Source organism: Panthera tigris, chromosome D4 (assembly GCF_018350195.1).
Source record: "Panthera tigris isolate Pti1 chromosome D4, P.tigris_Pti1_mat1.1, whole genome shotgun sequence".
Classification (NCBI taxonomy): domain Eukaryota; kingdom Metazoa; phylum Chordata; class Mammalia; order Carnivora; family Felidae; genus Panthera; species Panthera tigris.
In genome coordinates, this window is record NC_056672.1 from 79,009,733 (window position 1) to 79,023,820 (window position 14,088).

At 52.3% G+C, this 14,088-nt stretch overlaps 1 protein-coding gene across 1 annotated transcript in view; it reads right to left on the reverse strand.

Moving 5' to 3' along the window:
• Window positions 1-14,088, reverse strand: part of CDK5RAP2 (CDK5 regulatory subunit associated protein 2) — a 169,608-nt gene that overhangs the window by 6,537 nt on the left and 148,983 nt on the right. Inside the window, exons 32-37 of the mRNA XM_042965100.1 lie at window positions 12,910-13,099; window positions 11,986-12,107; window positions 10,670-10,906; window positions 7,868-7,945; window positions 6,581-6,846; window positions 4,636-4,779 (exon numbers count right to left, since the gene is read on the reverse strand). Coding sequence (XP_042821034.1) covers window positions 4,636-4,779; window positions 6,581-6,846; window positions 7,868-7,945; window positions 10,670-10,906; window positions 11,986-12,107; window positions 12,910-13,099 — 1,037 coding nt within the window. The remainder of the gene's footprint in view (window positions 1-4,635; window positions 4,780-6,580; window positions 6,847-7,867; window positions 7,946-10,669; window positions 10,907-11,985; window positions 12,108-12,909; window positions 13,100-14,088) is intronic.

Consider the following 14,088-nt stretch of genomic DNA (forward strand, 5'->3'; position numbering starts at 1 on the left):
TGTTTTCAGTTAAATTACAGTGTTTAAGGTATGTATCGTCTCTTGATTCCCTGCTTTAACCTACTTTCAAGATTCACCAACTGTGTCAGCTCCAAGACTGTCAATGGTTCTTCCACAACAGACCCGAACTTAAACCTTCGGTTTTCTCTGATTCTCTTCCTCATGCTAAGAGCCCACAAAGATTTGTGTTCAGGTCATGGCTTCCTAGGCCACACAACCTGGATAACCCCTGACCCATCCATCTAGAGTGAGACGCAAAGGAGATACACCTGCAGACAGACAATGATTTATTCCCTCACCCCTGCCTGGCTAACCTCCAGTCCTCTTCCAAAAGTCACCTTGGGCAACACCTCCTCCAGGAAGCTTTCCTTGAGACTCCTCCCCACCCCGAGTCTAGGTTGGTTAGCGCTCCTTCGGGCACCCACTGTGCCCAGCGCTCCCTCTATCACTGCCCATTTCATGTGGAACCGTAACTGGTCATCTACTTGTTTGCTGCTTCACCCAAGACCCCATTCTTCCCTCTGACCACCAGCGCCTGGCACACAGTAGGTGCTGCGAGACCCTTTGCCAACTGGTGGGTTAATTTTCACCTGCTCTCCCCAAATGCCTTATTTTAAAGAGAGAGAGAGAGAGAGAGCAAGCAGGGGAGAGGGGCAGAGGGGGAGAGAGAGAATCCTAAGCAGGCTCCACCACGCTCAGTGCAGAGCCGACAGGGCTCAATCCCATGACCCTGGGGTCGTGACCCTGAGCCGAAATCGGGTCGGATGCTCAACCGACTGAGCCACCCTGGCGCCCTGCACCTTATACATATTCTATCCAGCCTTTAAAGCGAGCAATTTTAATTGTGTCTGTCTGCTGCTCCACTGAACTAAAATCTTCATTTTTACAGGATGAATTCGCCACGGTAAACACAACAGGGCTCGACCCGGCTTGGTCACTTCCAGCTGTGATGATGACAAAGCAAGAAGTTTCAGTTCCTCCTTCTGGAAGGTGGCAATAATAATACCTAGCTCTGGAGGCTCCCGGAAGGGATGGAAGGAGGTGCTGAGTGCACAGCAGGGTGCCCGACACCTGGGAGAGTTCAAAAGACCAACTCCTCCTCAGGGCCACAGAGCCCAGCTCAGGGCTGGGCCCCACGCCCCTCCCAGCACGAGTAGGCGGCCTGACTCCCGGAGCTGGCTTTTGTAGTTGTTGGTTTTTTCTTTTTTGTAATGAAAAATCTTAAACATTTACAAACGTCCTGGACCGGGATAATGAACCACCAGGCACCCACCCAGCTTCGGCCATTATCAACTCACGGCCAAACCCCTTACGTCTCCGTCCCTGCCCATCTGCACCCTAAAACTAGTTTTAAATTCAATCCCAGGAGCTAATTCTATTTCACAGCCATACAGTTGTTTGGTATATAGGTCTAGAAAAAAAACAAAATCTATAAAAAGAAAAACACAACATCATCACTACATCTCAAATAATGACAGAAATTGCTTAATATCACCACATGTCAGGAGACACATTTCCCTGAGTGCATCGTAATTTTTTTGAACAACTGGTCTGATTCCCCAGCATCCAAATTAACTCCATGTTTAGCACGTGACTATACGTCTCTTAAGTTCCTTTTAATCCAGTGGTTCCCAGGGCTACCAAGACGACCTGTAAAAGCAGACCTTCTGAGTCAGTAGGTTTGGGGTGAGGCCCCAAATTTCCCTTTCCAACAAGTTTTCAGACGACACTGATGCCGCTGTCCAGGGGGCCATATTTTGAGAACTGCCGTAAATCTGTTTTACTCCCTCTTTCCCCTCTTCTTCCCTAGGATGAAAAGATGTCTGAGGCTCATAGTGTATACTTCCGGCCCCAGGCCTAGAATCAAGCCATTTCTCCAGGGAGTCCTCGTTCCCGTGAGTGGGGAAAGGTACTTAGAAACCATAATTCGGTGCTTGAGGTACTCACTGGTACTGGATTGGACATTTTTAAAACCTAAGCGTAAATGTTTTTAATCGGAAATCCATGAGTTCATGCTGATATTTTCAAATCAAGGATGGCAGGATTTTTATTTCTTTGATTTTTTAAAATTTATCTCTCTTCCCTGACAGTAAAAATCTTAATAAATTAGCTATTTGTTTGGTCCTCTAATAGAAATATGACAGTTTTAACTATCAGCACCAATATCATTATTAACAATATCACTAGAAACAATCAAAAATGGTTTTTGCAGGTCCTTTTTAACCTCCGAGTAGTTCCATTAGGGATGCAGTCAAATTACCATGTTCTAGGCTTGACATGTTTCCTCTTTGCATGGGTAACGCCTTCAACGATGTCTACGGGAAGGTGTGTTTCATTTTGCTATGAATTTTAAGAGATTGCTTCTATTCTCATTTTGATTTATTTTTAATTAAAACATTTACACAGTTTCAATGTCAAACTTGGCGAAACAAGGTCCATTCGGGAGAGAAATCTATGTTCTATGCCCGTCCTTCCAACCTCTTCCTTCCCACCTCCCCAGGTAGCCTGTTTTCTTGTGATCATTTATTGTTCCAGCTAATCAAAAATTTTCTAAACAAGTAGGTGTATATGTTCGTATCTCTCCTCACAACTTTCTTAGATAAACAGATGAGCATGACACACACTTTCCAGACTAGTCCTCGGGATGGCAGGGGGGTGGTATAGTACATGCAAAAGGCAAATTAATGACAGAGAAAACCTTAGGTCGTAAAAGAAACCATTGGGGTTGCTGGCGACAACTTGGAAATCTGCTTTACACACATTTCACACTAAGAAAAAGGCACCATATGAAACACAGGCAGGGGCAGAAAAGTGGCTCGAGGCAATTTAACACCACACAGGGGGTCTGTGTCCACGAGCCATCGTACTGGAGTGTCTCTAAGGTCCTTTTTCTGGCTCTCCAATTCTATGATGCTAAAGTGAGCATAATCAATTATACGACAAACGTCTGGAAAGAAGGGTGAGTCATCACAAGCACTGGCCAGTCGCCGGACTAGCTGGCCGGTGGGAGAGATCAACGTGTCTATAATTTATATTTATACACACACATGAAATAAGAACTGCGTTCCGTCTACTTAACAGACATTACTGTGTACTGAGGACAAAAACACTGCGCTGGGTTTCGTTCGGACACACTGTGCTTTATAAATCATACGGGCAAGTGCTAGGCTGCTAATATGAGAGAAAAACTATTCATTCAAACATATGAAAATAGCCACGGCCCCTCCTGGAAAACAGAGGAAACAGACATTAACTCTAACAACAAATATATAGTTTAATCAGGGCTGTGATGAAACAGAAGAGGATGCTACAACTGAGCCATCGGGGAGCCCTCTCTGACCTTGAGGTAACATTTTAAGCTGAGACCTGAGAGGTGAGAAGAAGCCAGCCAGCGAGTGGGAGCCGGTGGGCCGGGGTGGGGGTGGGGGGACAGTCAGAGCATCTGTGCTATCAGGCCTATGACGGGAAGAGCGTGGTGGGTGAGCAGAAAACAAAGGCCAACATGGGTCTGGAGCCCAGCGGGCCCTCTCCCTCTCCATGGCCCCCGCCCCTGCTAGAAGTGGGCAAAACATGATTTCCCCGCGAAATGACCAGTTACCTATTCCACCAAGCTTCGTGCACCCACACTTTCTCCCCAGGATCCTGAGAGGGAAGCCTCAGGAGGGGCTCATGAGACCCTTCAGAGCAGAGAGCTGCTTCGCCGCTGCTCCCCTGCCATAACGGGGGGGACCCGAGCACCGTCAGAATGGGTGTAATGAGGGCAAGTATCAGCGTGGAACTCAAACTCCCCTCTGCCTGCCTGCTGGCCTCTGGCACAAAGTCACAGGTCAGGTAACTGAAGGGGAGCGAATCTGTCAGACCGCCAAGCACAGTTCTGACTCTTCGTCATCTGCGGGCCCTTCCTCCCAGGGACGCTTCTCTCATGACCAGAGTGGCTGCTCGACCTGCTTCCCGCGGACTAAACCCCAGGGAGCGTCTGCTCTGCCGGACGCCCGGTCTGTGCCGTGAAAGATGGGGGTGAGGGCGGTGGTGGGAGCAACGGTTCTTAACTCAGTCACGTTCAAGTTACTGCAAAGTCAAGCTTTCAAGGGAAGTTTCAGTGGTTTCACGATAAATGATTTTCATTGGTTAAAAAAAAAAAAACAAAAACCTTTCTTAGTAGTAGAAGAGACTAGAGCAAGACCCACTAAAATATGATGCCAGAAGCATCAGACAGTCCGGAGACAGGCACCTAAAATGAAAGAGATTTAGAGTGGAAGGGAATGAGCTAGTCTATGAGGACAAACTAGGACTTAAAACCTGTACAATAAAAGCGTATCTTTTGGATTCTGCTACTTGTGCCTTCAAAATCAGCTCTGTACCCTTGGCCCGGCCTCTCTCCCGCAGTCTCAGCTTCCTGTACAAGATGCAGACAGGATTTCCCTCAACAAAGACGTACCAGGAGTGGGCCTGCGGTCAGTCAGGAGCACAGGCCGGCCCAGCAGAGGCGCTGGGGGAGCAGGTAAGAACACGCCTGAAGCAGCCGGCACGGCACCTGGCGTGTCACTCTTGACAAACAAGGCACCTTCCCCTCCCTCTGACTGTTCCCCAAACTGAGAGCACATCTGCCGCGAGCAAGGCTGTGTCCCCTCCTACCTGTTCACCCTGAAGCGAGCACTGGTCATTTGTGGGGAGCGAGACCCTCCAGAAGAGCGTCAGTAACCTCGCGGCCTCTTCGAGGATCAGCTTGGCTGTGCCCACGCCGGTGACAAACCCGCCCGGGGGCGCCGAGTGTGGACCCTGCGTGAAGGGGAGGGGCGGGGGATGAGAAGGGTGTTACAGGCAGCCTTGAAAAGGATTATGGACAAGCCGGCTTTAACGGGCAGCGTAAATCTCCAGGCCACGGGGTTTGTATCCACACGCTGAGCGAGGGCCTGGGGCCAGACGACACCAATTTATTGTTCTTCAAGACTGGTGAATTATAGATTATGAGAGAATTTCGGTGGTGATTTCAGCCCAATCAATAACCACGACTAATAACCACCTGCGTTAACCGTATTTACTAGGCCACGAAGAGGGTCCGCGGGAGGGCGGTTCACGTGGCTCGGCACCATGGAGCCTCTCCAGAAGGCACAGGGTGCCGAGGGCAAGTGACGGGACGCGAACGTTCCCGTCTCCAGCAGCCCCTGCGACACGGCCGTGTGCACACTGCCAACACCCAGTCGGGGCCGGCAAAGTCTCCCTCACCCTCTGCTGGCAGGGGCAAAGCCTACCTGGCGGGTGTCAAGGGCACGAGAAAGCAAAGAACACGAGTCAGAGAAGGGAAAAGACAATAAAGTTTAAGAAGAAAAGAAGTTAAAAGAGCACTGTGTTCACAAGTAATAAAATCAGTACAAGATAAAACGGCCTACTCTTTTTAGCTACCGAGTTGGCAAAAAAAAAGAAAAAACAAAACAACCCACTTACAAACCAACTCACGCAACGAAGATGCAAGTGTAGTGAGTAGGATGCTCTCACTTGTAAACGGGGATACGAGTGATACTTCCGGAAAGTAATGTATCAACGGTGATCAGCAGGGGCTCTAAAGGGTTCACAACCCCTAAAGGGTTTAAAAGGATGTGCGCCACACCTTAACCAGGTGAAAGAGTACATAAACGGTGGTACATCCACGTGTTGGCTTCTTTGTCAGCCAAGAAAAGTCAAGTTCTAGAAAAATACTGAATGGGACAGGAAAATTGTTAGTACGTTAGCTGAAAGGCAAACCATGAAATTCATAGAAGTAGGAGTCAGTTTTATTGAACTTCATGAATGAGCTAAAAGCGTGTGTGTGTGTGTGTGTACCAAAATTTTTAGCGGAGTGCTATGTGATGTTTTTACACTTTTCTACAGTTTCTAACCTTTTGTACACCAAAGATGATCAGCAAAGAACAATAATCTTACTAGTATTTACTACGTTCAACACCCATTCACCATGTGCATGCACACTGCACACCAGGCCCTGTGCTAGGTAGTAAATACACGATAATGAGCAAAAGAAATACCATCCCTGCTCTCCTGAAGCTTATTACCTAGTGAAATATAAAATACGGAATTGACTCCTACAATATAATAAAACAAAACAAAACGGCAAATCGGGTATCGGGAAGCACGGGGCCTCAGTAAGGACCTGAGAACAGGGACCAGAAGACGTGACCCGTGGAAGCTTGGCAGTTGGGGGTCCGGCTGGGGAGGAAAAGAGAATCTGACCCCCGAGCCTTGGAGAAAGTGAATCAATAACTTTATGCCAAGCACCTGGCACGAGGTTCTTCAACAAGAGGTAACTTTACAGTGAGGAGGGTTCCAGGAGGACGAGGCAGGAAGGAGTGACCCCAGCGAAGAGACCTCACTAACACAGGTGACAAGCCACAACAAGTGCCCCCCACAGGACAGCCGCCCGGACTGGACCTGAGCTCTGAGCTTTGGCGGGCTACGTTTCCCGGACCCTCTTCCCAGGGCCTTCCCGAGAAGCTGTGCACCCTCGCCGTCTTAGGGCCCTCAGGCGGCCCCTGGGCGTGTTGCTCTCAATGAGTACCTCCTGGCCTCCAGCCGTCCGTCAGCTCACCTTTGTCTCCAGCTCCAGACCTGCAGGGTGGGGAGCCTCTTGGATCTGAAGGGCCATCTCGGCAAGGAGCTTCTGGCCCTGGCCAATCTGCTGGCACAGGGCCTCGAAGTCCCCAGTCAGGCCCAGGACGTGGCAGCCGCTGTCGTCGGCCCACAGGCGGTAGCCAGGGACCAGGTGGGACGCGCACGGGGTGCCGGTGACCGAAGTGCCACTGCTGCAGGAGAGGGAGTCCGTGTCATTTCCAGAGAGCGGTGGAGTCTCCGAAGCTACAACACGAGAGGGAAGATGTGAGATCTATTTGGGCCGGTATCCTGTGTTCACCAATGCTGAAGCCAGGCGGGAGGACGAAGAGAGGCCTTCAGACCCCAAGGCCATGAGGCACCGTGCAAGGGGAGGCCTGGCTCTAGGGCCTCTGTCTGCGGATTACCCCACGCTGGGCTTATTCGTCTCACGGGACAAACTCGATTCAATTCAGCCAACACTTCTCAGGCACCCAGTCTGCAGAGACCCCTGATCTGCACAGATGAATCAGGCCAGTGTCTGCACTCCGGGAGCCCGTGGTCTAATCAGACACCATGCGGGAGGTGTAACAGCACGATGACAGAGAGCCAGAGCGCAGAGGAGAAAATAATCAATTCTCTGTGCGGGAAGGGAGATCAGGAAAGGCTTCCTAGAAGAAGCAACAAGTGAGCGGGCTTCCACACGAAGCAAGATTACACTAAACAGAGGTAAAGCCTGTTGGTCTTTACCTTTGGATCAATAAAAGTCTAGACGAATAGCTCTGACTGGGGGGCTCCAGAAAGGCATGTCACAGACCAGTCTGCACTCAGGATGAGTCTCAGGGAGGGAACGGGGCTTGCACTGGCAGAGAATGGGACAAAGGTGGTCTGGAAAAGGAGGAGCCACACCGCACCGTCCCAGGGAGAGGAAAGTGCAGGCCCGTCTGCAGGACGGCGACCCCTCTGTCGGCAGCACGGATGCACAAGGACAGGGCTGGATGGGCCCAGTGAGGCTGGACGCTGGAGGGCCTTACAAGCTACACCAAGGCGGTGACACTTTTTCATCTACGGCGACAAGGACCCAATGACGTTGCTAAGGTCGGTAACAGCTAGGAACAGATGAACTGGCTTAGAGGAGGAGATCACCAGCTAGACCTGCTGAGAACGTGAAACCCCAAATCCTGGCAAGCACCCTCTTGATTAGACCAGGGACCCCCTTTCGTTCAACTTAAAAAGTCCTCCTGCCAAACCCAATCGTGCCACAGTTACCCAGCCTTCAGCTCCGCACCTGACCGTGGTGGCGCCACCAGGCGGGAGTCAAACAGGTCGCAGGAATTATCTCCAGGCATGAGGCACTTGTCAGCATCTACAAAATGCAAAAGAAGAGAAGGAAAATAGACTGTCATGGGCGTTTGAGAAAGAACTGAATGAGAAAACAGTAAGTACCAGCCACACACGAGCATTCACTCCAATCTTCCTGGCATCCCCTCTGCAGGACACGGGGACACAGAGTGAGCACACCCAGTCTCCTCTCTGGAAGGACCCTCCTGCCCAACAAGTTAACAGGCAGCTTCCCTTCCAGGTGGTCAGGGTAAGGGAGGGAAGCACAGGGGCTGTGGGCCCTGGGGAGGGAGAGGGAGGCAGGCAGGCAGAGGGATGAACAGATGCAAAGGCACAGGGGACTGAGCCACAGGACGCCTTCGGGAAGGATCAAGCAAGGGGTAGGCGGAGCCCAGGGCGCAAGGGAGGGCCCTGGTGGCAGCACGGTCAGAACAAGGAGGACGGTGGGGCCCCCTCGAGGGCGTCAGGCAGGGTAAGGTCAAGCTGAGGGCCGTGTTCTGGACTGGAGCAGTGAGTCTGGAGGCTGCGGGAGCCACCCAAGCAAGAGAGAAGAGGACCCAGAGCAGAGATCGGGAAGCGCTGGGCTGGAAACAGCATAAGGGGGCAAAGTCAGTTAGATGGCCAGGTGGCCTGCCACTCTGTGAAATCTCGAGAGCACTTGTACACCTGAACCCCCAGTGGCACCGTGGGCAGGACGGCACCGTCATTCAGACCTGGTGGAGGAGGGACGACCGAGGGGCAGGGACAGCAGGTGATCCAGCCAGCGCTACCCAGAGTGTGGAGGCACAGTGAGGACCGTGCCTAGTGTCCAGGCCTTCGGACGCCCCACCAGCCCCTTCCCACCCAGCCGCCTCCAAGGGCGCACTTCATTTCCAGGGCCCAGGAGCTGGCCCCTCAGAGGGATTGCTTTCTGCCCAAAACAGCCATCTTCAGAGCAGAACTTTGGAACAAGCGCGCTTAAATACAATCCTGAAAAGTCTTTTGCAAAGGAAGAAAGGCCCGGCCGAAGGAAGAATTCCAACACCCACTCGAGGACACAGGAGCACTTGCGGCACTGGGACAGCACTGTGGATTCTCAACACATTCTCCCGGGTCCTCTCGCGAGGCACACCTAGGCTGACCCCGGACCGGTTTCAGAAGCAGCAAATGCTGTTCAATGGCCGCCTCCCTTCAGCTGCCCCAACTGTCCCTCCTGGGCAGCCCTGGTCCTGGATCGTCCTCCCTGCCCCAAGGTCCCCAGAGCACCCCCCTATCTCCTCAGTCCCATCTCCGCTAAGCCCGAAGTAGGGCCAGGAGAAGCCTACGTTTAAAACACAGACACCCACTACTGATATACATCCCACGCAAAAGGAGGCAACGTGGCTCCTTTCCAAGTCTTTTGAGATTCCACTAGTAGGATTTTATCCTAAGAATGCTGTTTAACAGCAAAAAGCATATTAACATCGACGTTTATTAAAGCTCCAAATCAGAGACCACTTTAATAATCACCGCGGTAATGGTTTCGTGACTGGCAATAATCTGAAAACAGTAATTAGGAAGCCCGTGTGAAAGACTGGGAATCATTCATGATGTAACACTGGGCAAAAACAAAGAAAGGCCGTAGAATGGCACAAAACCCAACGTGATCAATATAAATTCACACTGGCATGTGATTATCAAATGAAGAGAAATACGCAAAGCAAAATATTATCATTTTGTAGAATCACGAAGGATTTTTCTTCACTTTTTTTTTCATATCGTCACATCATCTTCTGGTTAAAACTTTAAATTCTTTATCAAGGAGAAATCAATAAATCAATCACGGTAAGTTCTAAAGCACACTGGGTGCTCTTTAAGAGATTTTAATTTTTTTTTTTTTTAATTAAGGGCAATAAACAGAATTCCCAATCCCAGCAAAGACTAAGTCCAAACTTTTATACAATATTTTTGTATAAAGTATATTGACATTCCTTGTCCCACTGGATGTGCACACCCACGCTGCGGGTATTCGGGTGATGACCCCGGACACCTGAGGCTCCGTCGGGTCAGGCGGTACTCCAGGGACAGCACTGGACTCGGGAGCTAAAAGAGGATTTCCAGCTGCAGCTCTGCCCCTACTTGCCATGTCACTTTGGGTGAGCCCAGTACCCTCTCTGGGTCTCAGGCTCTCCATCCATAGAGCAAAGAGGATGGCCTGGCCAACTGCCTTAAGTCTGACCACTTTCTGGCTTGTTCCTGGCTCTGTGCTGGGCAAAGGACAAAGGAATGATGGGGACCCGCTCCTGTCCTTTTTCTGCTACCCTACACAGCTTCTGCAGGGCTAGACAATAAACCCACAAGCAAATGGCAAAACAGAATCAGTTTTCAAACCTACCGGGATGCTTTCAGATCCTGAAAGACACTGAGAGCCAGTGTAAGAAGTTTAGATTCTCTTTGAAAGGCAGTAAGAGGGACCAAAAAGGATTTTCAGTGGAGCGATATGGGCAGGGCCAAATGGATGGGGGACGGGGGACAAGACAGGAGGCGAAGAGAGTGCTGGCAGCCCAAACTCCACTTCCCTGAGAACCGAGGGCCCCGGACGGAGATCGGACCACCCTGCCAAAGGTGACGACTGCTCAGTGGCCAGGCCCCTGGCTCCTGGGGTCCAGCATGCCTGCAGTCAGCGGAGGGACACCTCCACGGGGCAAGGGCACCATTCAGAAGCTCACGTGTCCCAGTGACATGCACAGGGGCCGCAATCTCAGGAGGTTAGGAGGTGCGGGGGCAGTACCGTGCTTGTCCAGCTGCAGGGGCCACTCGGGGACACACGGGGTCTGGAGAGCCCCGGTGAGGGCTCCTTCCTGAGCCTTCTTCCCCTCCTTCGCCAGCTGCCCCTCCAGCTTGCTCTGCAGCGTGCTGTTGGTCTCGATGCTCCTTTCCAGCTGTCCCCGCAGAGCCTGGATCTCTGTTAGGAGACCGTGCAGGTCACTGAAAGGGTCCTGTCCCCTCCAGCCTTCTCCTGATGGCTCTGGAAACAAGCGCAAAGGGAAAACCTTGAACGTCTTCTGCCTCCAAAAGGTCAGCCATCAAAGGAGCGCAACAGGGTCTTAAACCCGCCATCGCCACCGCCCTCCCCTTCCTAAGAACTAGGTACAATTTAAAATAACAACTTGACTTAAAAACAAAAATATTGGCAGACTTAATTGCCGCTATTCCACAGCCTAAATAAGAGCTGGAAATTAATTTTCGCTTCTGGCCATAAAAGCCTCGCAAATTGCACACCAAACCCCGAAATTATGTCTAGTAGTAATAAAATCTATTTGGGCTGGAATTATAGAATGAAAAGGGGCTGATTTTAAGAGCCACAGTATATTAAAGAGGCACAACAGCAAGAATAAGAAAAGTGACTTGAGGAGAAAATGAAAGCTGTGAGGTGACCCTTTTCTAGCTAAACTTTCAATAGGGAGAAACCATCTGGAAAATTAGTTAAAAAACAAAACAAAACAAAACAAAAACCCTAGCACACCTCAACAAAGATTCTGAAACATTAGACCTGACAGTCAAGTCCCTCTGATCTGGTGTCTAGAGGACCGGGGCCAAGCACCATCCCGCAGCAATGCCCTGCGATGTGGTAGGTGCTCCATAATCATGTGCTGAATGAATGGACCAAAGAAACACGCACTGGCAGGAAACGTGTAATCAGATTATTCCTTGAGTGTCTACTGTGTCCCAGGCACTGTGATAGTGTGCTGTTCAGAAACGAGCTCGTTTAATTCTCAAGACTCCACAGAACAGACATTAGGACACGTGTTTGATGGAGGCAGAACCAGGCCCAGAGGGGCGAGGCGACCTGCAGACGGTCCCACGGCCCGGGAGCGAGGCAGAGAACCCAGGGCCTCGGCTGGCCTGACCCCCCCAGCCCGCGTCCTTCCGAGTTTCTTGCTGCTGCAGAAGAAGAGTGGGCCCGAGGGGCTCGCGGCGAAGCGTGCCCCTCCGCCCAGGAGGCAAGCCTGGGTGTGACGGCGGCATTCCGGAAAGAGCGGCCAGCCCACAGCCCCGACGCAGCAGCCCCAGGACGGGAAGCGCCTCGGGCAGCGCGCCCAGTACCTCTCGGCCTCCTGTGCTCCTCGTCCAGCTTCGCGTACACCTTCAGCTCCACCCGCAGGGACTGCAGGAGCCTGTCGTTCTGGGAGAGCAGCTGCTGCCTCGACTTCGCCTCCTCCTGCACCCTGGAGAGGCCCCCCCGGCCACAGGGAGGGGACGTTAATTCTGACGCACGGGGACTTGCTCTGACTCCACAGCCGCCAGAGTGTGGACGAGACTGACAAGCGTGGGTGACGATTCCAGTCACGGCCACTCCTTCCCGAGCGGCCCCCTGGGCCCGGCCCGGACGTGCGTGATCGACACCCAAAGCGTACGTGCTCTCAGTCCCCAGTGCACAGACAGCATATGAGGAAGTGAAGCTTAAAGGTTACGTCTCACCCAGGGGTGCAGAGCTCGGGAGGGCCCGGGACTGCACGATGGCAAGAGAGCGATCTTGCTGGGGGACAACTGGAAACGTGGGAAACTGCAAAGGGGGCGGTCAGTACGAGCCCTTTCATATCTAAGTCGGACAAACGTCCCTCCTCTGCGCAGACTCCCCTCCGTGGCTTCCCAGTCACTCAGAGTGAAACCCCAGTCCTCCCCACGGCCGCGAGGGCCTACGGGACTCGGCACCCAGCCTCTCCGGTCCCCCTTCACTCCAGGCGCGCTGGCCTCCCTGCTCCGCCCCGCACAGGCCAAGGACACCCTGCCCCAGGGCCCCCACCCCTTCGCTGCCTTCAGGTCGCTGTTTAATTCAGAGACGCCTACCCTGACGACCCCCGGAGAAAACCAGCCATCTGCCCCCCCCAGGCCCTACCCTCCTCCCTCAGACGATTCTGCTCCTTGGGCTTTGTTGTTCCCACCTGACGTCGTGTGCCTGAGTGTTTGCTGGCCTTCCCCGGCACTTGGGCAGGGGTCAGCGCGCCCCGGGGGGACCCTGACCGCTACCTGCTCAGTTCGCTGCGGGTGCTGCACACTTCCCGGAGAAGCTGCTGGGAGTGCCTGTCCCGCTCGCAGATCTCCTTCTGCAGCCTCTCATTCTCCTCCTTCAAGCAGGCGTACTCTCGCCGAAGGAGCTCGAGGTTCGCAGCCTTCCTGGAGAGGGACTCGCGTAATTTCTCATTCTCCTTCTGTTTATCTGCAAACACAAAAAAAGCACCACTGAGAAGAGACACCATTTGTTTTTTCCAACCCTATTACGCAAATACGGCCCTTCAGCTCAAGCACTCCAGGAATACAAAACAGAATGAGATTTAATCTGGCATTTATGATTTTGGCATTCCAATTATCTTATGCATTTTGGGCAGATAAATCTGTCAACATCAAGGCTGCAGATTAAACGTCACTGGGATGAAATGGGCCTGTTTAATTTTCTATACAATAATGGGCCGTGCAAACCTAGTTACTTTGCCGTCGCGGAGCAAACCGTGGGTATAAATTACAGACACAGGCAAGAAACAGTCCCAAACTCTGGCAACGGATGTGAGGAAAGTCCGTAAGCCCTCCGGTAAGGCCAGCAGGGCTGTGCAAAAAGCAACCTGGGGCCCCATCTGCTCCTCAGCCCAGGAGAGCACCTCTCCTGATGGAGAAAACACGCCCAGGACCCAGAGACGGGGCAGTTAAGAGCACGCCCCGGGGGCACAGTGGCATGTTCAAGTGCACTCTTCTGCCTACTCGGAATCTAGGGACAGAGAGATTAAGACTTCCTTCCCCAAGGTCACAAAGCCAAAGAGGGGCCGAGCTTTTCAGGTCCCACTCTTCGCCCCGGCATGCTGATTTCTGAGCCAGTGCTCCCCTCCTCCTTCACACTCCAGCCACAGTGAGCTTCCTACAAGTCCCGAGCGGTGGATACTCTCCCTGCCACTAATCCCCAGGCCTCTGTCTGCTCTCTTTCTTCTACTTAAAAGGCCCTGGCTCTTCTAAATCTTAGGCACCTTGGCTAATCCCTGCTGAGCCTTCTGGACTGAGCTCTTGAAGCCGAGCCTCTCCTGGGTGCTGTGCTCCCTGAGCCTGCCCTTGTCAAGCCTGATCCTCATGCTGGCCTGCCACGGGCTGCCTGGCTGCCTCTCCCATCAGACCACAAGTCCCTCGAGGGAGGGATTCATCTCTGTATCGATCTACACAGGC